General features: G+C 38.9%; 4 protein-coding genes and 1 pseudogene across 5 annotated transcripts; all 5 read left to right on the top strand.

Annotated features, from left to right (window-relative positions):
* Nucleotides 1-3,897: 3,897 nt before the first annotated feature.
* LOC126804016 (polyadenylate-binding protein 1) lies at nucleotides 3,898-6,466 on the top strand. The gene is made up of 6 exons (XM_050531768.1): nucleotides 3,898-4,066; nucleotides 4,176-4,278; nucleotides 4,835-4,905; nucleotides 5,040-5,231; nucleotides 5,364-5,488; nucleotides 6,064-6,466. The coding sequence occupies exons 1-6, from the start codon at nucleotides 3,944-3,946 to the stop codon at nucleotides 6,107-6,109; spliced, it is 660 nt and encodes a 219-aa protein (XP_050387725.1). The 5' UTR covers nucleotides 3,898-3,943; the 3' UTR covers nucleotides 6,110-6,466.
* A 6,648-nt stretch (nucleotides 6,467-13,114) lies between these two features.
* LOC126803790 (protein HVA22-like) lies at nucleotides 13,115-13,756 on the top strand. Its single transcript, XM_050531528.1, has one exon. The coding sequence runs from the start codon at nucleotides 13,115-13,117 to the stop codon at nucleotides 13,754-13,756; it is 642 nt and encodes a 213-aa protein (XP_050387485.1).
* Nucleotides 13,757-14,018: 262 nt separating this feature from the next.
* On the top strand, nucleotides 14,019-17,315 carry LOC126802425 (mediator of RNA polymerase II transcription subunit 31). Of its 2 annotated transcripts, XM_050530053.1 has the most exons (7): nucleotides 14,019-14,162; nucleotides 14,256-14,350; nucleotides 14,454-14,550; nucleotides 14,641-14,719; nucleotides 15,222-15,499; nucleotides 15,647-15,707; nucleotides 16,927-17,315. In XM_050530053.1, exons 1-6 carry the CDS (start codon nucleotides 14,125-14,127, stop codon nucleotides 15,657-15,659), a joined length of 600 nt encoding a protein of 199 aa, XP_050386010.1. In that variant the 5' UTR covers nucleotides 14,019-14,124; the 3' UTR covers nucleotides 15,660-15,707; nucleotides 16,927-17,315. The 2 variants fall into 2 exon arrangements, with proteins under 2 accessions (XP_050386010.1, XP_050386009.1); XM_050530052.1 differs by lacking the exon at nucleotides 15,647-15,707.
* Nucleotides 17,316-18,456: 1,141 nt separating this feature from the next.
* On the top strand, nucleotides 18,457-21,311 carry LOC126802054 (glutamate dehydrogenase 2). The gene is made up of 8 exons (XM_050529585.1): nucleotides 18,457-18,693; nucleotides 18,774-18,887; nucleotides 19,518-19,814; nucleotides 19,904-20,020; nucleotides 20,108-20,358; nucleotides 20,466-20,541; nucleotides 20,629-20,715; nucleotides 20,819-21,311. The coding sequence occupies exons 1-8, from the start codon at nucleotides 18,586-18,588 to the stop codon at nucleotides 21,002-21,004; spliced, it is 1,236 nt and encodes a 411-aa protein (XP_050385542.1). The 5' UTR covers nucleotides 18,457-18,585; the 3' UTR covers nucleotides 21,005-21,311.
* A 245-nt stretch (nucleotides 21,312-21,556) lies between these two features.
* On the top strand, nucleotides 21,557-22,394 carry LOC126802055 (light-harvesting complex-like protein 3 isotype 1, chloroplastic; annotated as a pseudogene).
* The last annotated feature ends 1,079 nt before the right edge of the window (nucleotides 22,395-23,473 follow it).

Consider the following 23,473-nt stretch of genomic DNA (forward strand, 5'->3'; position numbering starts at 1 on the left):
AGAGAATCTTGAATTAGAAAGAATGGGAGTGCAGGCATTTCAGAAACTCTCCCGCCAAATATATTTATAGGTGAGTTGCCAAAACAAAACAAAATAAATAAATAAATATATATATATATATATATAGAGAGAGAGAGAGAGAGAGAGAGAGAGAGAGAGAGAGAGGTGGGGGGAAGAAAACCCCAACCGTTGCTACTTTTGGGGCCGATTTGGGTTAGTGAAGAAAATTACCGGTGTTCGCATGCAATTGAATTGACACATTTAAAAATGAGTAGTGATTTTTCTTTGAAGAAAAAATTGTAAATTGGTTATTCAACTCCACTAGAATAATAGCATTTAGTTATGCAATTACTATTTTTAATTTCTTTTATGCACTAACCAAATAGTAAAAGAGAAATTTGACTGTAATTCTAACTTCCATTCACGAGATAAATTACAAGAGAAGTGAGTTCTCTTCCAACAACCAAACAAAGCCTAAAGTTACAACGCTCAAATGATGTTTGATCGACGGCGATAAGAAATAGTTGATTGATCAAGTGCCTTGTGTATTCTCCAAGACAAAAACTATCTTATAATAAGTTAAGCATGGACTTATCTCATTCTACGTAGACTTTATTCATAATTGCACTTATCAGTCTTGTTTACCATGGATATGCTACATACAAAACGGATTCAAGTGCATCACTCATGCTTGTGTTGTCAACCTAATATATAAATCTATTAAGCTGTTTTCTTATCACATAAAATTAAAATTATGAATTAAACTAATTTCGGTTTAATTATTAAAATGACACTTAAAAATATAGTTACACATTTCAGTCACTCTTATCGCAATTTGTTCTATAATATATTATTATTTCTACTTTATCGTATTGATTATGTGAAACTAACAAAATAACCGTTACTATATATTTTGATTATTTATAATTATGAGATTACATATTAATATAAGGATCACATAATGGTCCATGTTAACCGGTACTAACAACCAAATGAGAATGAGAAGGCTAATCAATGATGGTATCTAAACCTTTTATATGTAATTGAACCAACTCTTGCATGCATGTCGCCGGCGGTGGTAAATCAATTAGTATTAAGACCAGAATTGCGATGTACTATGAATCAAAATACAACTAATAGCTAGTAAAGCCATGCTTCGTGAAATGAAAGGAACACAACTCTTACCCGATTTTTGCTGTGACGATTGGGGGATCAAAGAAGAAGAGAAGGCCTAGCATGAGAAAGAAGAGCCTTTCAAATTAGCCAGGATGCTTGCCTGGCCAAACATGAGCTTATTTGAACTATGAATACAGAACTGGAAGCCTCTCTCCTGGAAGAGCAGGCAAGTCATCCTTGGCTACCAAACTAGACTCTTGTTCCCATGTAAGGCCTCTCTCCCTCAGCACTCACTGACCACTTTCTACAATGGAGGATGTAAAACACTGCGTTCTAAACTCTCTATTTATAGCCTGCAAAAGCTGAAAAATATTGCATAATTTCTGCTCCTATTATGTCAGTTGTGTCAGTTGTGTGTTTGCATAATTAGGCTGAAATGATGGAATATATTCCTTCAGCGAAGAAAAGAGAAAGCTCATGAGAGTCAATCTGGGACACTGATATGCCAACTTTATCAATTTGTCTTGACTCTTCATGATGTTTTGATATTTTGGTCATGATGGTGATGCAAAATTTGGGTTCTGCAGTAGACATGGTTTACAATAATGATGTTTTAATTTGTTGCCTCAAATGGGTTAGTTCCCGGTTGCCATTTTTTGCAAAAGATGTATTAAATTTTGGCTTTTGTTTTTTAAAGGCTTAAAGCAAAGCATCTGTTTCACTCATGATTCATGTAGCTAAACTAATCCTTTGCTTTATGCTGAGAGATGATTCTAGTGGCAAAACATCAATCAAATTGAAATGCCCCACCTTCATTTTGATGTCAATGCCTTGGCCACTCACAGAGATTGTGTTCTTGTTGATCGAGTAGTGTTTGTATTTCAAATGTATACAAAAAAAATCATCCACAAAGAGTGACAAGACAATAAACTGTATTGAATCAACTACAATTAATTGTTTTAGGAGAAAAAAACTACTTCAATTACAATCAATATGATAGAAATTAGATGTAGTTTCTCCTGCTATACTTTATACACGAAGTTTTTTAGTTTATATATACTCACATATTGTTCGAGTCATGGAGGCCCGGAAATGATACTCACATATTGTTCGAGTATATCAGATGAGCATCATAATTGAAAACCCTCGAAGTTGCCAACTTGTATACGTTGGTCGTGTTTGAGAACGGTTGACACAAACTGGTCTGCATAGTTTTGCTTAAAGATCATATTGCCTGTCTTCATGATAGTGAGCCAACTCCTTCCCCTACTTGGCTACTTGCATGATTATCTATAACAAAGTGTCTTATTGTATGACAAGCACTGCCCGTTCTTGAATGATCGTTCACTAAATGCAATTAAGTTCAATATCTTGTTCTTGGCTCCCGCCTCGTGATGAACTAAACCAACCATACTCAGATTTGCTTTGGAGATCGAGGTACACTGAATATCAGATTTGACTAAATAGAAATAAGATGGGATCAAAAGGTTTTGTTTTGCTTCGAGTTTGTTCACATCATAACGTACCATGTGGCCTCTGCTCATGTATCTGTCACACTACATTATATTGGCTTTGCAGTAATGTGTAAATATAAGCTTCTGAGAGATGAAGACCTGGACAAACCAACACCTCAAGGACCTCATTGTTGCCACCATACACAACCAAAACAAAGCTACAGAATGTAACATTATGAACTATCCTACGACACAAAGTTCCAGTACGTGGTCTCCAACAAGATCATATTATGTTACTTGACACAAGATCGTTTCTTCTCCTCTCTAGCCACAAATAACATCGGGAGCTTCTATTCATACCTCCAAAAACGGTATTTAGATCTCCTTACTCAGTAGACCTCCATTTTACTTTTATAGATACTTAAAATACTATTTAGACCTCCAAAGTTATTCTAAAATGCCCCTTATCTAATTTGATATAGCAAATCATACTACAATCTATTAATTTATTTCCTACTCTATTTCAAATTCATTTATTATATACAACTCGAAAAATACATAATAATCACACAAATTATTTTCTCGAATTAATTCAATCACTCTTCCACTCGTTTTCTAAATTCATAATAAATTTGTAAACTATATTTTTCATTCATTGATAGTAACATCAACGTATATGAAATATTTTAACCTCTAATGAACGAGTTTTATTTTTTTGGCTCACATTAAATCGTCCACATTCAATTTGATGTTTATCAACTATATTAAATTTTTGACTAATAATGTTTATAAAAAAAGAAGGTAATCAATTAAATCATTTAATGCAATTTGATATCCTATTTTGGATTGTCTAGCAATAAATATAAAGGATAATTATCTACATTTATATTTTATAATAGTCAAGTAATGAATTATTTTCCTTCTTGTATTTTTATTGTTATATGTTTTTTTGGTAATTTCATATGTATTGACTAAGTCAAAACTATCTGAAAAAAAGATGGAGGTCCAAGTGCCATTTTAGGAGGTATGAATATAAGCTCTCAATAACATCTACATCTAATTTAATCAGCGTCGGAGAGATTCGAACGGTAAATATTTATTAACCATAACAGTAAACATTTATTCTTAATCAAAACCATAATAATAATTAATTATCATCATGACCCCTATCAAATCAAACTGGAAAAGCCCACAGGTTTTGGACAAACACGCAAATAAAGAAAAACCCTAAATTACCCCTGCCGTTACTGAAAATTTCAAATTCGAGCGAGTAGCAAAGCCTCCTTCTTCTTCCCTAACCCCAACCCCTCTCTCTCTCTCTCAACCCCAGACCGCCCGATCCCAAATTCACCGCCATATCGAGAGCCACCGCAATGGACGACCTACAGGAGCACGAGGTCTACGGCGGCGAGATTCCCAACGACGACGGCGAGGACGTCGACATGTCGGCCCGCGCCGACGACGACCTGGACTACACCGACGACCCCAACTCCAAGGTAAAGGCCGTCGCAATCTTTGACCTAATCTAGTCTCGGTTTCTTTTGAATATTGGATTTGCGAAGCTTCTTTGTGCTGATTCGGCGTCGGTTTTTGGCTGTGGATTAGGAGCTGGAGGACATGAAGAAGAGGCTGAAGGAGATTGAGGAGGAGGCCGGCGCGCTCCGCGATATGCAGGCTAAGGTTGAGAAGGAGATGGGAGCTGTTCAAGGTTTGTATTGCTTGTTTGATTTGTGTGGAGGATTGATTGAGTTAGGGTTAGGTCTATGTATGATTTTGTGTGATGAGCTAGGGTTTTGCTGCATTATGTGTTTAGGTAGGTTTGAGCTTAATATGGTCAGGTTTGAGTTTTCGGTTTTGATTGTGGTATTGTGTGGTGGAAACTTGTCTAATCAAGCTAGAGAAAGAACCTGAAATTTGAGTTGGCTCCAATTTACGATGAGTAGTTTTCAGTTGTTGTATAAGTAACTGGATATTGATTTGTGTAATTGCGTTTTCAGAGGTGTGTTGTCTTGAATGAATTCGGTCGGAGTTCTTGTTCTTTCGTTTCAGTTATGGTTGGTTGTTTGGTGCTCTGTGCTTTATCGTTGGTACTTATAGGCTTCAATATGTTTCCTGCGGTAGTTTGTGTTTGGTGCTTCAACATGTATCTGTACGATCTCCCTTATTTGGTTCTAGGCTTTTGTTATTTTTATGGTTAGATGTTTGGAGTAAAATATCCTATAATATTACCTAACTATAATTCTCTGTTTTGATTGTGAATGAAGATCCCAATGGTGGTTCTGCAAGTCAAGCAGAGAAGGAGGAGGTGGATGCTCGATCCATTTATGTTGGCAATGTAAGATTAAGTTCACTTGTGTTAGCTCCAGCATTCATGTTGGAGTGTACTATATCTTGCCTTTTGCAATGGCCCTGTCATAGCATTGAGATCAGAGTGAGGACTTAATAATTGCTCTTTTGTTTTAACTTTAGGTTGACTATGCGTGCACCCCTGAGGAAGTTCAACAGCATTTTCAGTCTTGTGGAACTGTGAATAGAGTTACGATTTTGACTGACAAGTTTGGTCAACCAAAAGGATTTGCTTATGTTGAGTTTGTTGAAGTTGATGCTGTGCAGAATGCCCTCATACTAAATGAATCAGAATTGCATGGCCGACAATTGAAGGTACTTGGTTTATCTATACACAAATAATCACCCACCCTACACACACACACAAACGCGCGCACACACTTTATATAAAGAATTCTTTCTGTCCCAATTATATTTTAGGGTGATTGACTGTGATATTGTTCACAGGTCTCTGCTAAACGGACAAATGTTCCTGGACTGAAACAGTATCGAGGAAGACGTCCTAACCCTTTTTTCCGATCTAGGAGGCCCTTCATGGCTGCTGCACCTTTCTACCCCTCGTATGGTTATGGGTAAGCTCTAATTTTTTTTCTACTTTGATGCTTTAAGGAAGCAACCAAGACTCCGAAAGGCATGGCAATTTGAAAATAATATAATAGGCTTCCATCAAAGTGCTTTGAACCACTTTGTGTACTGTAGTGTAGATTAAGATTCTTGAGTGTAGATAATGGTAGGTGCAACACGTTTATGACATGTAGTACCAAGCATGTGCTGGATTCACATTAATCTTATAATGATATTATTACTGATTATTGCCCACCATATCCCAAGTTTACACTATTAGTGTTAGTATATAAGCTATATTATACATGGCATACTTCAAGCTTCTGCTGGAATTTCCCAATTAGAAGTAATGACGATGACACCTTTCCTATAATGATTTACTGGTTCTTTGAGAATGACTGCAATTAGGCAACCTGTGTAGACAAAGTATAGTTTTTGTCTGTGTGTGTGTGTGCGCGCGTGCGCAATTGCATCACTGGCCACTTTACAATTCTTTTTCTTTGACATGCCTGCTCTGATATATGAATAAACATTGCATCCACTCCTTTCTGGCCAAGCATTTATTTGATTTTCGTGTGTGCAGGAGGGTTCCGAGGTTCAGACGGCCGATGCGTTACAGACCATACTAATGATAAAGTACACCTCCTGGTGGCCGCATTTTGAGAAAGCCGTTTATGTCACATGATGGACTGAAGTCACTAAATGGGCCACATAGTGCAAAGGCTATTAATGTTTGATTATGGCCGTATCCATAGTTTTGGATACTAGAGAAAAGAACTTGAACTATCATTGCATTGCTGATCCCAACTTGATTCTCCTCGAATTTGTAGTGCACAAGCGTTTAGTTTATGTGTGGAGGAGAAGAAAGAAGGCTGATATGCAAATGCTGTATTTGAGATGATTTCCTACAAAATTCTGTGCTAGATTTGTAGTCTTAAAGTCAGTGTGGATGATTATTAACATTGAAAGATGCTTATTCCAGGGAAGTGTTTGTGCATTCAGTTATGAGTTTTCATAGACTTAATTTCCAGTGATCTTAGTACTTAATCACTTGCCAGGACAAGTGCGAGTGCCATCTATGCCTTGGTGGTGTAACTGTAGATTTAACAGACGAGCATAGTTACAGGTTTATCGATTGTTTGCAGATTGATCTGGAGAGCGAGATTGTATCTTCATTGTTTGGTGCTTGTAGTACTTGAATTGCACCTATGCTTGCTACTGGTCGTGGCCGTCGTGCTAATACAACCAACTGTGCTTTTTAGGGAAGTTGTTAAAATGGTACAAGAGTACAGTAATTTGGCTAAAAAGAGGAAACAATCTGCAGCAAAATTCCTTTGAAAATTTTTGCTCATAGTCTTAGGCATCCCAAAACTTCTGGAAACTGAAAAGCACCCTGTTGTGCTAGTTGACCACTAGGGTGAACATGAGCGCATCTGCATGTATAGGGGATCTGTTGGCGTGAATCACCGAGGAATTTAGGGAAAGTTGTTGATTAAAGTGTATGCATTTTATTATATATAGGATATCATGTATAGATCGAATTATAGAAGTGAAATATACTTTTCCTCTTGGTATCAGAGCAGTGCTCTGTTTTTCTGGGTTCGTTTTCTGCAGTTTGTTTTTCCGGTGGGTGAACTAGAGGAAGCCAAGCTTGCTGCCACCCTCCCTGGAGCTCGTCGGCGACGTCAGCAAGCCACAGGCCTTGCGGTTCGGCGATGTCAGCAACCCGGTTCGCTGCAAGCATATTCAGTCGGTATCTCCGACTTGTCCCGGCTCCTCCTCGAGGTCTTCCCGGCCTTCCTCGCCGTGCTCCTCCTCGCGAGACTGCTCACCCGACCTCCCGACGTGCTCCTCCTCGCGGGACTGCTCCGATCTCCTCGCCGCCTCAATCTCCTCGCGGGCTGCTCCTCCTCACGCCGGTCACATCCACCCGAGCTCGCCTTCTGTTTCCACCGCTGCCAGTGTTCCACCGGCGCCATCTCCACAACCAGAGTCGCGTCATCTCCACCACCAGAGTCGCTGCGTCGAGCCCTCCTCCTCTCCACCAGCGCCGCCGCATTAAGCCGCTGCATTCGCCAGTGAATCAGCGCTGCCGATTTCCGGATTCGGATCCGACACGCACAGCATCGACCCGCCTGGCCCAGCATCCACCCAACCGGCCCGGCCCAAATCTGCCTTGACCCATATCTGGGAATCTGACCCGGCCCATATCTGGAAATCTGACCCGGCTCATATCTGACCCGACCCGGCCCAGAATTGGTATTCTTGATTGTCAGTGTAGGTGCACCGACAGTGCACGTGCACCCAAGACAGGTTTAAATCAGTTTTTTAGTACTTTCGCTGTATAATTCCTGATTTTTTCGAATTCCTTCTCAATGGGTTCTAAAGGCGCAACTGAAGTTCTGAAATTTGAAGTATCTGTCAAAATTGGTATGGCTTCAAATATCTCTAACTTTGTTGGTTTTGATACATGGATTATTAATTCGGGTGCGTCTGATCATATGACTTATGACAAATCTTATTTTTCCGTCTTGTCTCCTCCACCAGTACCCTATGTTACTAATGCTAATGGTGAGGCATTTCCCGTATTAGGAAAAGGGTCAATTCGTATTACTCCCACCATAGAGTTTCACAATGTGCTCTATGTTCCTGCTTTATCTCATCATTTGATATATGTTCCCCAATTAAACGCTGACGCTAAGTGCTCTGTAACTTTTTTTCCTATGTATGTGATATTTCAGGATCTTCTCACCGGAGAGTTAATTGGTCGGGGGTATCTGAAGGGCCGGTGGTTTCATCTGGATCAGACATATGCGGGGGAGAAACCAGGGGCACAGTCTCGAACCGCTCTCATCTCCACTTCTGACAAGTTAAGTGAAATTTGGTTATAGCATCGTCGCTTAGGGCATCCATCTTTTAGTGTTATGAAAAAATATATGCCATCTTTTGTTCATTAGTGTGGATGAGTCACTTTTACATTGTGAAACATGTGTTTTGGGCAAGAGTCATCAATCTACTTATTCACATAGTACTTCTAAAAAACATACTCTTCCTTTCGAATTAATTAATTCTAATATTTGGGGACCCTCCAAAGAGTCTACTGTGTCAGGGATGCGGTATTATGTGTCATTTATTGATGATTGCACCCATCTTTCACGGATTGTTCTCCTCAAAACTAAAGATGAGGTTTTTCCCGCTTTTCAAGCCTTCTATACCACTGTCCAAACACAATATAATGCCACTGTTAGAGTTCTTCGTTCTGATAATGGGGGGGGGGAATATGTGAATCATGTCTTTCAGGAGTTCCTTAACACACACGGAATTGTTCATCAAACAACGTGTTCTTATACACCTGAGCAGAATGGAGTTTCTGAAAGGAAAAATCGTCATTTACTTGACATGGCTCGGTGTATTCTTTTTAGTGCCCATATGCCAAAATAGCTTTGGGGTTATGCTGTCATCACTTCCACCCACCTCATTAATCGTCTTCCCTCTCGTGTCTTTGAGGGAAAAGTTCCATATGAGGTGCTTGCATCTCATGTCTCCTTACCCTATTTTCATAATCTTCCTGCCCGTGTTTTCGGTTGTGTTGCTTTTGTCCATCTTCCAAAACACCAGAGATCTAAGTTGGATGTCCGGGCCATTAAATGTGTGTTTATTGGGTATGGCGGACATCAAAAAGGGTACCGGTGCTATCACCCGCCTACCGGGAATTACTATGTCACTATGGATGTTACTTTCTTTGAGTACATGAGTTATTTTCCCTCTTCCGATACAACTCTTCAGGAGGAGAATTCATATTTTGAAGAGGTGTATCATGGAGAGGGGGAGACAAGTAAGCCAGAAGATATGGTGACAGGATCAATTGAGATCACCAATGTATCCGCTATACAGGCACCACCAGGTGATGCTGGTATAGTCACTCCAGAGATTCAAGTACCAGAAGATGATAACACAACTGCCCTTCATGTCTCCCGTACTACTGTTTCTGCACCTGACCAATTCTCTCCCGGTACGGAAGATCACTCATCTGAGGTTAGTCATTCTATTAGGACTAATACTAGTGAGGATAATAGTAGACAATATGTCTTGCCAAATAGGTCTACTCTGGGTCAACTAACAAAGAAATATGAACCTACCCTTCAGGCTAAAACTAAGTATCATGTGGCAAATTTTATGTCTACTAAAAGATTGTCTAAGTCATATGAATTATTTGTGAATCAAATATCTACTGTATCAGTACCTAACAAAGTGCATGATGCATTGAGAGACTCAAAATGGAAGAAAGCAATGGAGGAAGAGATGGAAGCATTACAAAAGAACAATACTTGGGAGCTTGTATCTCCACCACTTGGCAAGAAGACTGTGGGATGTTGTTGGGTGTTTACAGTGAAGCATAATCCAGATGGATCAGTGAGCCGGTATAAAGCACGCCTAGTAGCAAAAGGGTTCACCCAGACATATGGCATAGACTATGATGAGACATTTGCGCCTGTTGTAAAAATAAACACTATTCGGGTATTACTCTCCTGTGCTGCTAGCTTAAACTGGCCACTTAAACAATTTGATGTTAAGAATGCATTCCTTCATGGAGAACTTACAGAAGAAGTGTACACGGATCTTCCGCCGGGGTATGCGGCCGCTTTTCCAAGCAACTTTGTATGCAGATTGAGAAAATCTTTGTATGGTCTTAAACAGTCACCTCGTGCTTGGTTTGAAAGATTCTCACAATTCATGAGGAGAATTGGCTACAAACAGAGTAATTCAGACCATACATTGTTTCTCAAACATCAACAAGGAAAGGTAACAGCCCTAATTATATATGTTGATGATATGGTAGTTACTGGGAACGATACTGTTGAAGTGGATAGATTACAGAAACAGCTAGCCATAGAGTTTGAGATGAAAGACCTAGGTACACTCAAGTACTTCTTGGGTATTGAGGTAGCCCGGGGAAGTGATGGTATCTATTTGTGTCAGAGAAAGTACATCTTTGATCTACTAACAGAAACATGTATGCTGGATTGCACTCCCATTGATACTCCTATTGAGCAGAACCATCGGTTAGCAGAATATCCAGATCAAGTGCCTACTGACAAACCTCGTTATTAGAGGTTAATTGAACGTCTGATTTATTTATCACATTCCAGACCAGATGTTGCGTATGCAGTAAGTGTAGTGAGTCAGTTCATGCATAATCCCAGTGTGGACCACATGGATGCTATTGTAAGGATTTTGAGGTACTTAAAGTCAGCTCCAGGGAGAGGAGTAATGTTCTCTAATCACAATAATATTCTTGAGGTTTGTGGCTTCATAGATGCAGACTGGGCCGGAAATATAACGGATCGGAGATCTACATCAGGATACTTTACCTTTGTTGGGGGTAATCTTGTTACATGGAAGAGTAAGAAACAAAAAATGGTAGCTCGATCTAGTGCTGAAGCAGAATACAGAGGTATGGCTCAGGGAGTGTGTGAATTATTATGGCTTAGAAATTTGCTACAAGATTTGGGTATTAAGTCTAAGTGTACTATGCAGCTGTACTGTGACAACAAGACAGCTATTGATATTTCCCAGAATCATGTGCAACATGATCGTACAAAACATGTGGAAGTTGATCGTCACTTTATAAATGAGAAACTAGACGCAAAAATCATCAGTTTTCCTTTTGTTCATACAGAAGAGCAACTTGCCGATATGTTCACAAAAGGAGTGTCTAAAAGGGCCTTTTATGATTCACTTAGCAAGTTGGGCATGATTGATATGTATGCACCAACTTAAGGGGGAGTGTTGGCGTGAATCACGGAGGAATTTAGAAAAAGTTGTTGATTAAAGTGTGCATTTTATTATATATAGGATATCACGTATAGATCGAATTATAGAAGTGAAAAATACTTTTCCTCTGGATCAACTACTCTCGCAGGACGATATCCCAAACTTTCATGTGTATCCTTGACAACCTGAGCTGCATGGCTTAAACTTTTGATGCCGCGACCCAGACGGGCAACTGAAGGAGCTGCAGTAAGAGAATCTGCTTGCACCAAAACAACCGCATACGTAACGCCCCATAAAACACCAAGCTACTCAAAGGAAGGCACTGCACTTTCCCATTTCTCATCATTTCGTAGAACGCTGTTCTCGCTGCCCACCAGCTGGTGTTCTCTGCAGCTCGTATCACACAATCAGAAGTCGTTGGCATTCTCAGTTTTGCCTTGATATTCATGATAATGGTAGCTTCGATTCAACAAGTTCCGAGAATGAGACCCTCGTGCAACTGGACTAGCTGCCTCACCTGCATATCTTGTAACCAGATGTGCAGCCAAATCCTTGTATTCTGGAGGAATAGGAGTGTACCAGTATTGTCTAAGACCTTGCAAGTCCTTGGCATCCACAACAGCTGCTATGGTCTTGAATTTTTTAGTCGCACTCCGAAGGGCTTGTGCAGAGAGAGCATGTGCTTCTCCTCTAATATAAGCTTAGAGAACTCAATCCTACCTAGGATGGTATTCATTCTATTGATTGGGAGCCAACTTTCATTATTACGAGAACATCTGAACAGCTCTATCACTCTACAGAAGTGCTCGGTTTAGCTGTGCTACCACTCCATGACCAGGTAAGCTATCAAGTTACTTGATGACGTGAGTCATGATCTGTGTTACTCTCTGTTCAAGCGAAAGTAATGTCTAAAACAAGTTTTATATATTGTTCTGTGCTTGATAGGGAGCCAAGAAAGTTAAGCTTTCTGTATATTGATTGATGGAATGTTATTGTTAGGCCTGGGGTCTCTTGTTAGATGAAATGTGATAGTTGAGAGTGAAAAGTAATTATCATGGGATTGATATGAAAATATGTCTTGAAAGAATAATCAAGTAAGCAAAAATGAGATAGGTACCCAGTAAAAAGAAACAGTTTGGCGTTAGTAAGTTCTTCAGATGCAGATTGCCCTCTCTGACTAACCTTACATTTCTAGTTGCCTTTTATTAGGCAGTTGATGATGAGTGTTGTTTGTTAAGCACGAGGTTGCATTGTTGCAGACTGCAGAGGGATACATAGAAGAAATCTGTAACTATCATATCTTATGCTTCATGATCGATCTGCATAAGAACCGTAAGGCAAACAAGTAATCAAACCCTACCGACCAACTGATATCACAATCTTCGATCATAAACTAGTACAAGATACTGTTTTATAGTCTTTGACATTCTAGTCACCAAATGGGGTTTGGAGACGTTTTGGATTTTTGTTTCCTGGCTTCTGGCGTGCAATAGATGCAATAGCTTTATCATCTGCGTATGGACTATGGATTCATACATATTGGCAATTTCGGTCCCCGAAAGCAAGATACTACGCACAATCTCCACCATACGCGTCTACTTAATCAGACAAACTTCAATCAAATTGAATATGAAAATTTTTGTTTCCTTATTTTACTAGGTTAAAAGTAGTTTGTTCTAGGGTCTCTAGGATTCGTATTTGTAATGGGTAAGTTCATCTTTTGCTACTCTCCTAATAAGTTTAGATCTATATAAGGTTAAAAATAGGACATCAGTGAATTACTTTTAGTGTATAAATCCCTAATTACCTTTAGTTTGTGCAACCGATAAGAATTTCACAAAATTCAGAGACAAAGAACAATGGGAAAAGCATGGTTCTTGCTTACCAAACTGCACTCTCTTGCTTGGCCTGGTTTGACGTTGGCTTACCCCTTATACGCATCAATAATGGCCATGGAGCGCGGCAGCTCATCGAAACAAGAAGTTGAGCAATGGCTTGCTTATTGGATCATGTACGCTTTACTATCTCCACTGGAGATGATTTTCGAACCCCTTTTACAATGGATACCATTTTGGTATGAAGTGAAGCTTGTGTTTATGGCATGGCTAGTTCTACCACAGTTCGGAGGAGCAAGTTTCTTGTATGAAAGATTTGTGAGAGATCATGCCCTCAGGCTTATGGGACGCAACTCACGCAAGGACCATCTGAGACATCAAGTAGCAACCTCGAGGCCATCACAACCCGCACCAACGACTATGCATAATGCCGGGGAGTTGAGACAATCAGAAACACACAATGCTCATCAAAACACACGTACTCATCAATCCAACACGGCCAATGACGCAAGTACTCATCCATCCAACACGTCTAATGATCAAGACACAAGTACTCGTGTTGCATGGAGGTCCATGAGGGAAGGACAAAGCAGACTAGTGCATAAGCCGGGAAAGCGTAGAACACTTTGGCATAGTTTCATTCATTGTTCTCAGACTAGGAAATAGGTCAATTTGGATGACCATTACCAACAATTTCCTTGTATCATTTGTTTATGTCACACAACTTGAATTAGTTTGTATGTTTCCAATGTTATCTCAAGATGAAACTTTCAATACAAAAAAAAACCTTATAGCGTAACTATTACTTGCAATGCCTAGTTCAAGACCCATCTCGTATGAGAATAGTTAATGATGGTGTGGAAGGTTAATTTGCTTCCAAATTTGCAAGACATTCAATAAAGGGTTAGCAGTTTCTTATGAAGCATGACCCGACCCGGCCCATTTCTATGAAGTAGAACGGGTCAAACATTCCGTTTAAATCGTTAAATCTGCTCTTATAAATCAGTCAGGGTATCAAGCTCTGAAGGGCTCTAATGGCGTCTGGCACAGAGAGTGATGAAGCCTCTGACACGTAAGCAAAAACCCTAAACCCCTTTCTTTCGTCTTCAAAATCCCCAATTCAATTTCGTCTGATTCGATCGGTTTTTGTACTCGTAAATTGCAGCCAAGAAATTTACAAAGACCCAGATGATGGGAGGCAGCGATTCTTGCTTGAATTGGAGTTCATACAATGCCTCGCTAATCCCACTTATATCCACTGTAAAAATTTACCATCTTTCACCTTGCTTTTGTTGCAGTTTGATCTCTGGTAATTTGGTGTGTATTACCCGAGGTGAATTTTGTTGGTGTGTTTCTGTTCCAGATTTGGCTCAAAATCGGTACTTTGAAGATGAGGCCTTCATTGGGTACTTGAAGTATCTTCAGTACTGGCAGCGTCCTGAGTACACTAAGTTCATAATGTAATGTTGTGTGTTGGTGTTTTGGGCTGATTTTGAGTTGTGTATTTGGGGTTGTTGGATGGTTTAACATTGTTTGGTGTAACAATCTAGGTACCCTCATTGCTTGTTTTTCCTTGAGCAACTCCAAAATGCAAACTTTCGCAACGCAATGGCACATCCTGCCAACAAGGTCGTTTTTTTTATGCTTGCTTGTTTATGCTTTTTGTGTCTTGGAACTGGATATTGAAGTGATCAGCATGATCTGTTGATTCGTTAGCTTCGTGTTTTTCGTTGTCTCTTTTTGACATGCTTTGGTAATTCATATTTTAGAAATATGGCCTGAAGTTATATGAAGTTAATATATGTTAGGTCTACATTTCATTTTTGTAATTAATCACTGTTTCTGATAAGTATTCACTGAATTACTATCATACTACATGCAAAAAGAAGTTTTTCCATACTACTTAGAAGCATTTTTCTTTCATACTCCATAAAGTTATGTTGACATATTATGTGAAATATCTTCACTCTGCCTGAACCCTAAGCGCTATAAATGTGGGTGGTTGGGTTGATTGGAGCAAATTGTGAAACCACTTTTGGAGTTGGGACATGAGCAATTACTTCTCTTTCATGAATGACAACAACTGAATCTTGCTCAGGTTCTAAAGTCTCTCTGTTCCTGGCATGTTTAGGAATTGGCGCATAGGCAGCAATTCTACTTCTGGAAAAACTATAGGCACAACCGTTTGAAACACATATTACCGAGACCTCTTCCTGAACCTGAAGCTGCACCCCCTGCTTCTGCTCCGCCTCAGCTAGCATTGCCTCCTGTTCCACCTGTGCCAGCTGCCACCATTTCTGCTACAGCAACTGTTCCTGCCCTCCCCCCTATGCAGTATGCTAATGCCCCTGGATCTTCTCTTGCAAAAAAAGATGCAAGGAATAGTGCAGTTGATCGAAGAAAGAGAAAGTAAGTACATGAATTTGGTTTGGTTTGCACTTGCTAATTGTTACTACTTTACTTTAACATTGTCAAAGCACAAGTATTTTGACAGATTTGCTCAAACGACCACACTAACCAGTGTTCTGACATATATGTGTGTGGTTGTTACTATAGGAAAGAAGGCTAACTTGACATATCATACATACTAACAGCAATGGAAAATATATCAGTTGAGGTAAGCTTTAACTCCTTGGTCTTCAGGTTATGAGATTAGTATACTTCTCTGTGTAAAACTTACATTACAAGAATTTATATTTGCTACTATGATAGAGGCACTTTTTTATTTCCAAATATGATATGTATATATATATATATATATATTGTCTACCCCTTGTACTCTTGTAGGCTTGTATAGAATATCAAAAAGTTCAATATTTTATTTTCTGTCTGTGTGATTAACTGTCGTGTCTACACAAAGTGACTGCATATCTTGTTCAGATTGTCATCAGTTCTGTATGTTTTCACCTGCCAAGTGATGATGGTTTCTCCAGTGGTTTTTGCTTGTCTGTGTGTCTTTGTGTCTACGTGTCTGAGGTGGAGGATTAGAGAGCTGAACTCAAAATGTACTGAGCTAAGCCCCTACTCAGACACAAAACTTTATCGGGGAGTGCAATGTGTGGTCAGGAACCTGAAAATTCCTCATGAATAATCTGACCATGAATTTTATTTTAAAAAAATAATGTTAACATGAAATGCCACTCCTAGTTGTTCATTGTCAAGAAAGTTAATTTTTTTTGCTCCCCACCTATATGGCAATGATGATTTTGCTTTTATTCTACACCTCTCAGGATGAGAATAGCTACTGTAGTTGTTCTTTGAGCTGAACCAACTATCTGAGCCTTTTGGTGGGATTGTGGTCAGGCCAGCTGGAAATTCCTTGTATGCCTACCAGTTTTTACTAAACATGAAATGCTACTCCTAATTGTTTATGATTTAATAGTCGAACCTCTTTTGTTTTTTTCTTTCCCTCCCACCTCTAATATAGCATTTCCTTTCTGTAGGCACCTTTCAGGATAGCTGTTTTTTTTTTTTACTGAATCTCCATGTAAGCCTTTGGGCGGGAAAGAATTAGTGAAAATCTTAGTTTATTTCAAAATTGAATTAGTTCATGCTTTCCAGGCTTAAAGTTTTGAATCCGGGGTGGGTGACCTCAGTCTTATATGAGATAATTGATATCTTACCATCTCTTTAACCCATTTAACTGATTTAAGCATTTTGAGGATTGTGTATAATACCTGTCAACCCTGCAGTGGAATCATGTTGCTTATCTTCAGTTATTTTATGAAATTAAGTGAAAAATGAACTTTTAGCATCTCAGGGTAGTATATTGCATGTTTGTTTTCAGAGGATAGTTCATGTTCTTCAGGCATATTGACAGTTGTTATTGATTGCAGGAGGATTGTCAAGAACTGAAAAAAGACAGAAACAAGATTCCAACTCTCACTGACATTATCGTCCTAGGATCTTCGGGACTGTCTCAGACATTTTGAGTGGACATTGAAATTCAGTTAGATTTGACAATGTCATGGACTTTTGAAGTTCAGATAGTTGTCATTGTACTTGCATTTTACCCTCTTGAATAGTCTGTTGATGGTATAGGGAGGGGAAATGTGTGTTAGACAATTTATGTCTTCTCTTGACAGATTGGAGTAACTTAATGGCCTATTTTCAGAATGTGGTTAACAACAATTTGTTTATGAGTAGTATTCTGATGGTTTGTTTTAGTTTAGTTGAATGATTTGTACTGTCGTGGCATTTATTGTTGTTGGCCTTGAAAGTCCTATGTTTCTCGGGTTAATGATCCAGAAGTGGAACGTTCTGAGTTTTTGTTTTTCCGCAGTAAAAAGAGAAACTGAGGAAATTATAAGAAACCGGAATTGTAACAGAATCAACAGAACAAGAATGCCAAGGAACTTCGGAAATCCTAATAACAGGGACGGTAGATTTTTTAAAGTTTGCAGTGTACCAATACAGGTTACTTGAAGCTGAGGTCCCATTTGATATGAGAACAATTTCGCTACTTATCAAACGATCAAGTACTCGGGAACAAAGAATTGATGATTAATTTGTCCCAACTTACAACATCCCTGGTTTTCTTTTACTAATCATACACGATGAACCTCTGCATTTAATCGGCTCTTCTATCATATCAAATATATTAGAAAACGAAGAACAAGCCTAAATCAATATGACTACGGCCAACTCATCTTGTGCATTTAACCGGCTCTTCTATCATTTCAAATATATTAGAAAACGAAGAACAAGCCTAAATCAATATGACTACGACCAACTCATCTTGACCTTTAAGCATGGTGTTTCTAATCCCATTTCTTTTGGACTAAATCCATATACATTATCTATTACACAATATATTTGTTCTGAAATACGATTATAGAATACTTCAAATCTATAAAAAGATAATAATGACCCAATTAAACAAAACCACCCAAACCTCCCAAGCATATCCCTCCACCTCCCCATTCCATCAGTGCTGACAAATACGCGGCTACTCGTCCCCTCCCAAAATTTAGTAAAACCTTCCCCGCGTCTACCGCCACGTGGTCCCGTTCCCCGGAGCTCACCATTCATTGAACTCTTTGTGGAGCTGGGATTACAACGTCAAATTCATCTTTGCTTATATTCTGTTAATGACAACCAAACAACTCGAAAATTTGCACGTGAAAAAATTCTATCTTTCCTTCCTGAATTTAGGAGGCTTAGCTTGACCATTACTTTTTATTATTATTTCACATTGATTTTATCCCTTATGTGATAGACGAGTAGTAAACACTAGTAACAGGCAGCGAAATTGACCCAGCATTCAATCTCATCCCGTTAATTATGATTATGCTGATATGATATAACAGCCAGCGCCATTTTCCCCTATATATATACTCACCTACTTATCACTCCTTTTCATCTATCCTAGCTAGCTTTGGTTTTCTTCGTTGTTTCAACTTTCAACTCGTGTTGTGTTTGGTTTCTGGGTCTGTTAAAGTTTTGGTCTTTTTATATATTCTGGGTTTTGGAATATCGATTTTTGTTAGGCAGACATGAACGCACTCGCCGCAACTAGCCGTAATTTCAGAAACGCTTCTAGACTTCTTGGGTTGGATGCCAAGATTGAGAAGAGTCTTTTGATCCCCTTCAGGGAGATCAAGGTCTTGTTCTTTTCATTGTTTGAGTTTTGATGATCACGTTTTTATGAGAAATACTAAATTCTGGTTTTGATAAATTTCAGGTGGAGTGCACGATTCCCAAGGATGATGGGACGTTGGTGTCGTACGTTGGATTTAGGGTGCAGCATGATAATGCACGTGGTCCTATGAAGGGAGGGATCAGATATCATCATGAGGTATATTGGTCTTGTTTTGGTTTTTTGTTTTGTCTTTAATCAGGTTCTGTTGCTTTTGATGATCTGTTTGTTCTTGATTTGATGTTGAGTCATATATGTGATGGGGTTTAACTGTTTAAGACCCTGAAGTGTTTGTTCTTGATTTGATGTTGAACCATATATGTGACCCGAAGTCATAATGAATTGGTTTTTCTTTAATCTGTTTGGGATTTAAAATTGTAAGCTTTTCTGAAGAAGCCAATATTTGTATGTTTCTGTTTGGAGTTTGGACCCAGAAATAGTCCCCAATCATTAAACTAAATTGTTGGTCCTATCAGTTGTGATTCCAGACTTTTGGGAACCAAGTTTTCATTTGACAGAGAGAATTTAAATGTGTTAAAAGCATAATACTATAGGTTCATGTATTGTTCTTTTGGCTTCAGATCAAAAGTCAGCTTGGTTTGCTTAAACAGTTCATATGTAATCATACAAAGGCTCAGTCTTTACTGAGGTCACTTGGTTTATTTGCCAGAACCCCTGGTTTTTTTAAAACGATATGCAATGTTTAGCATTTATATTCAAGTATAGACAAATGGATGTGCTTTGTGGTTAAATTCTGTATTGAAATGTTTCCTTTTTTCGGCGATGAAGGTTGATCCAGATGAAGTGAATTCCCTGGCTCAACTAATGACATGGAAGACTGCTGTGGCAGACCTTCCATATGGTGGAGCAAAGGGTGGAATTGGATGCACGCCAAGGGACTTGAGTAAGAGTGAGTTGGAGCGCTTGACTCGTGTCTTCACTCAGAAAATCCATGATCTCATTGGAACTCACACTGATGTTCCTGCACCTGATATGGGCACCAACGCTCAAACCATGGCATGGATGTTGGATGAGTACTCCAAATTTCATGGTCACTCACCAGCTGTAGTCACTGGAAAGCCAATTGTAAGTAGTAGTCCCGAGAAACTTTGGTAGTTATCTGTTTAAAGTTTAGGCTCAGACATTTAACCTATGGTTTAATTTTGGAATTTTAGGATCTTGGAGGATCTCTAGGTAGGGAGGCTGCAACTGGGCGTGGTGTTGTTTTTGCAACAGAAGCTATGCTAGCAGAACATGGGAAGTCATTGAAGGGCTTGACTTTTGTTATTCAGGTACTTATGTTTCATATTGGCATGTGTTCTTTGTTAAAAACTTCCATGAACAATTGAAAAGATGTTTTATTGGTGTAACTTTTATAGGGTTTTGGAAATGTGGGATCCTGGGCAGCAAGACTCTTGCACGATAAAGGTGGGAAGGTTGTTGCTGTTAGTGACATCACTGGTGCACTTTGTAACCCAAATGGACTAGATATCCCGGCGTTAGTTAAGCATAAAGAGGACACAGGGAGTTTGTTAAACTTCAGTGGTGGAGATACAATGAACCCTAATGAACTGCTTGCACAGGAATGTGATGTCCTCATCCCTTCTGCGTTGGGTGGAGTTCTGAACAAGTATGAGCTTTTCCAAACTCACTGCTTTCATTGTTGTCTGTTGTAGCATGCTAAATTATACATGATTCTCTTCATTTTACTTATATTCAATAATTTATGTTACAAAGGGAAAATGCTTCATCAGTGAGAGCCAAGTTCATAGTTGAGGCAGCAAATCAGCCTACTGATGTCGAAGCAGATGAGGTATAAATGCACCATTTCTTGTTTTTGGGATGTTAAGAGGAAAAGTATATGGTTAGAATTCTGACGAGTGATTTCTGTCTATTACAGATTTTATCTAAGAAAGGAGTTATCATCCTCCCAGACATATATGCAAATTCTGGTGGTGTGACTGTCAGCTATTTTGAGTGGGTTCAGGTGACTATGATCGATACAACTCTTTCTCCCCTGTTCATTAAGTTTTGAGTTTTGTTTAAAGATTAGGGAGTTGATCTAATATGTCCAAAATTTATCTTGTCAGAATATTCAAGGTTTCATGTGGGACGAGGAGAAGGTGAACAACGAGCTTCAGAGGTACATGACTAAGGCATTCCATAACATCAAGAACATGTGTAAGACTCATGAATGTAATCTCAGAATGGGTGCCTTCACATTGGGTGTGAATCGTGTGGCACGCGCAACTGTCTTGAGGGGTTGGGAAGCATGAGTAGCTTTTCAAGTCAATCTGTTAGCAACTTTTCTCTTTTCCTCTTTCATAGCATCACAACCTAAAAACACAGCTTGGAATCCATTCTTATTTGCTTAAAAATTTACTGTCATATTTTTCTACCGTCCTGACCTTTTCTTGGTCAGAAATTGTATGCCTTAGGCTGATGGATTTGTTCCGGAAAATTTGGTCTCAATGTGTCTGGAAAGATTGAGAACGATAATGCAGTTTAGTTTGAAGTTGTATCTTTATCCGTTGGCTTCCTTGTGTTTGAAACTTTGAATCAACTTCCATCCATCTGATTTTTTCGAAGTTATCTTGCTCCAGATTCATAGTGATTTTAACTTCACAAAGAGTCAGTGACATGTAACCTCAAAATTAACTGCGGTAAAAACAAATGGTTGAAGCAGATGCAGTAAAATCGTTTGCCCATAACTTCACTGACACGCAGTAGTGGGAGGGAAGATAAGCTTTAAAATTTCTAAGCATTTGTTTCCTTCCTAGTCTGTCATCTTCATCTATAAGATTTTTTAGAAAGTGAAAACTAAAAGCAAGAAACTGAAGCACCAAAATATCAAGAACAGCAGAGTAAAAGCTCTTAGATAAGGCATATGGCTTCCATTGCCATTTCTGCTTCATTGCAAATAGTCTGTGGCTCTCGTTCACAACATGTAACCAAGAAACAACAACTCCAGGCCAGACCAGCTCGCGCTCTGGGGACTAAAGAGGCAGTTCATGTTGTTTCTCTCAATGTGGAAGCTCAAAGTGGTTTCAAAGAAGCAGAACAAGAGAAGTCCACTTCAGATCGATCAGATGTAGAAAAGCCAGAGGCAGAGGGTGCTGCTGAGTGCTGACTATAAATCGGAGCACGCTTTGGATACAGAATCTTCTGCTGTGAAATTTATAGATGAGAGGTGGAAGAAGGGCACATGGGATTTGAATATGTTCTCCAAAAATTGCATAACATTTCTAGTTCTAAAATGCTATAGGTCGAGCAGCAATGGTTGGATTTTCCATGGGATATGCTGTAGACGCTCTGACAAGGGTTGGCGTAGTTGGACAAACTGGTAACTTCATATGCAAGGCAGGGCTCTTGGCGACAGTGATTGGTATAATACTGTTCAGGCGAACCGACGATTACGACAACCTTAAGAAGCTAGCTGATGAGGCAACTTTCTATGATAAGCAATGGCAAGCTTCTTGGCAAGAAGAAAATCAAAATGCAACGAGTGGCTCTAGAGAGAAAACTGGAAACTAAGAGCTAGCTCAATTTAATTTTTCCTAATCTTCCTCATAGATCAAACCTAGCTAACATCCATCAGTACGTTCATTGAAGAATCTATATATAAAACATGAATTAGCCGATCAAATTATTGAAGCAGTAATGCTGAAGTGACTCAAGTGAGTGAAGTCCATTCCACAATACATCATTTCTCTCAGGCATTTCATGGAATAGCTGCGTGCATCAATCGATCACCTCATCTTTGTTGGAAATCAAACACCAAAAAGGGTCATCCCCGAACCCGAATTTGACAACATGGGCATGAACCAACACACCCATGCAGTTATCTCCGAATTATTATGGATATCGCCGTCGCCAGCTGGACTGCTTTGTATCCATTTACTCGTCTTCACTTATTGTGGAGAGAAGTGCATGTCTGTAGAAAAGGAGCTACCTTCCTCGATCAAATCGAGGAACTAGCTAGGTCATGTATAAGAAAAAGAACAAAACAAGAACAAAATCTTGGGCTCACCGAAACTGGAATACCCAAGGACGTTATATGGAATATTCTACTGTACTTCGGTATATGGTACTATGTTTTTTTCCGAATACTTTTTTGTTATTGATTGCTAATATATCTAACCGTTATAAATATTGAAAGAGAGTTGACCACCCGGTCACTTATGAATATTTTCATTTTCCAAATCAACTAATTGCTTCTATTTTAATAATTCATTAATTTGTCTTTACTTTTTCTTAAGTACTATCCTGATTAACCACGTCGTTTTAAAAAATTTAAATTAGTTTTGATTTTCTTCTAACTTTTTTTAATCGTAAATTAATTTTCAGATTTCAAACATTAATTTATTTTTCATTTTAATGATCAACTAATTGCTTCTATTTTAATAACTCATTAATTTTCTTTGACTCACTATCCTGATTAACCACGTCGATTTAAAAAATTTAAATTAATTTTGATTTTCTTCTAACTTATACATTTATGGGCATCAATCAATTTTTTTTCTGACCAAGTCTCAATTATATTAACGTCGGCGAAAGATTATCAGATTTGGTAGGTGAAAATGATAATTTTGATAACAACTATATCAATGTACATGCTACATCAACGTGCGACGGTGATGACTAAGTCACTTGACTATGATATTTAGTATATCATTGGAAGTACTCACGCACGTCCTAGCCTATTGTTTGATCTCCTTGACTATATTTTCACTTCCCGGCTCCAT

The sequence above is a fragment of the Argentina anserina genome, chromosome 7 (genome assembly GCF_933775445.1).
Source record: "Argentina anserina chromosome 7, drPotAnse1.1, whole genome shotgun sequence".
NCBI lineage: Eukaryota > Viridiplantae > Streptophyta > Magnoliopsida > Rosales > Rosaceae > Argentina > Argentina anserina.

Coding starts and splice junctions, on each gene's coding strand:
- LOC126804016 (XM_050531768.1), top strand. CDS start 3,944: ATGGACGACCTACAGGAGCACGAGGTCTACGGCGGCGAGATTCCCAAC. Junction 4,906..5,039: donor GATCCATTTATGTTGGCAAT/GTAAGATTAAGT, acceptor TTTTAACTTTAG/GTTGACTATGCGTGCACCCC. Junction 5,489..6,063: donor TACCCCTCGTATGGTTATGG/GTAAGCTCTAAT, acceptor TCGTGTGTGCAG/GAGGGTTCCGAGGTTCAGAC.
- LOC126803790 (XM_050531528.1), top strand. CDS start 13,115: ATGGGAAAAGCATGGTTCTTGCTTACCAAACTGCACTCTCTTGCTTGG.
- LOC126802425 (XM_050530052.1), top strand. CDS start 14,125: ATGGCGTCTGGCACAGAGAGTGATGAAGCCTCTGACAC. Junction 14,163..14,255: donor AGTGATGAAGCCTCTGACAC/GTAAGCAAAAAC, acceptor CGTAAATTGCAG/CCAAGAAATTTACAAAGACC. Junction 14,351..14,453: donor TAATCCCACTTATATCCACT/GTAAAAATTTAC, acceptor TTTCTGTTCCAG/ATTTGGCTCAAAATCGGTAC.
- LOC126802054 (XM_050529585.1), top strand. CDS start 18,586: ATGAACGCACTCGCCGCAACTAGCCGTAATTTCAGAAACGCTTCTAGA. Junction 20,021..20,107: donor GCTTGACTTTTGTTATTCAG/GTACTTATGTTT, acceptor TAACTTTTATAG/GGTTTTGGAAATGTGGGATC. Junction 20,716..20,818: donor GCTATTTTGAGTGGGTTCAG/GTGACTATGATC, acceptor TTATCTTGTCAG/AATATTCAAGGTTTCATGTG.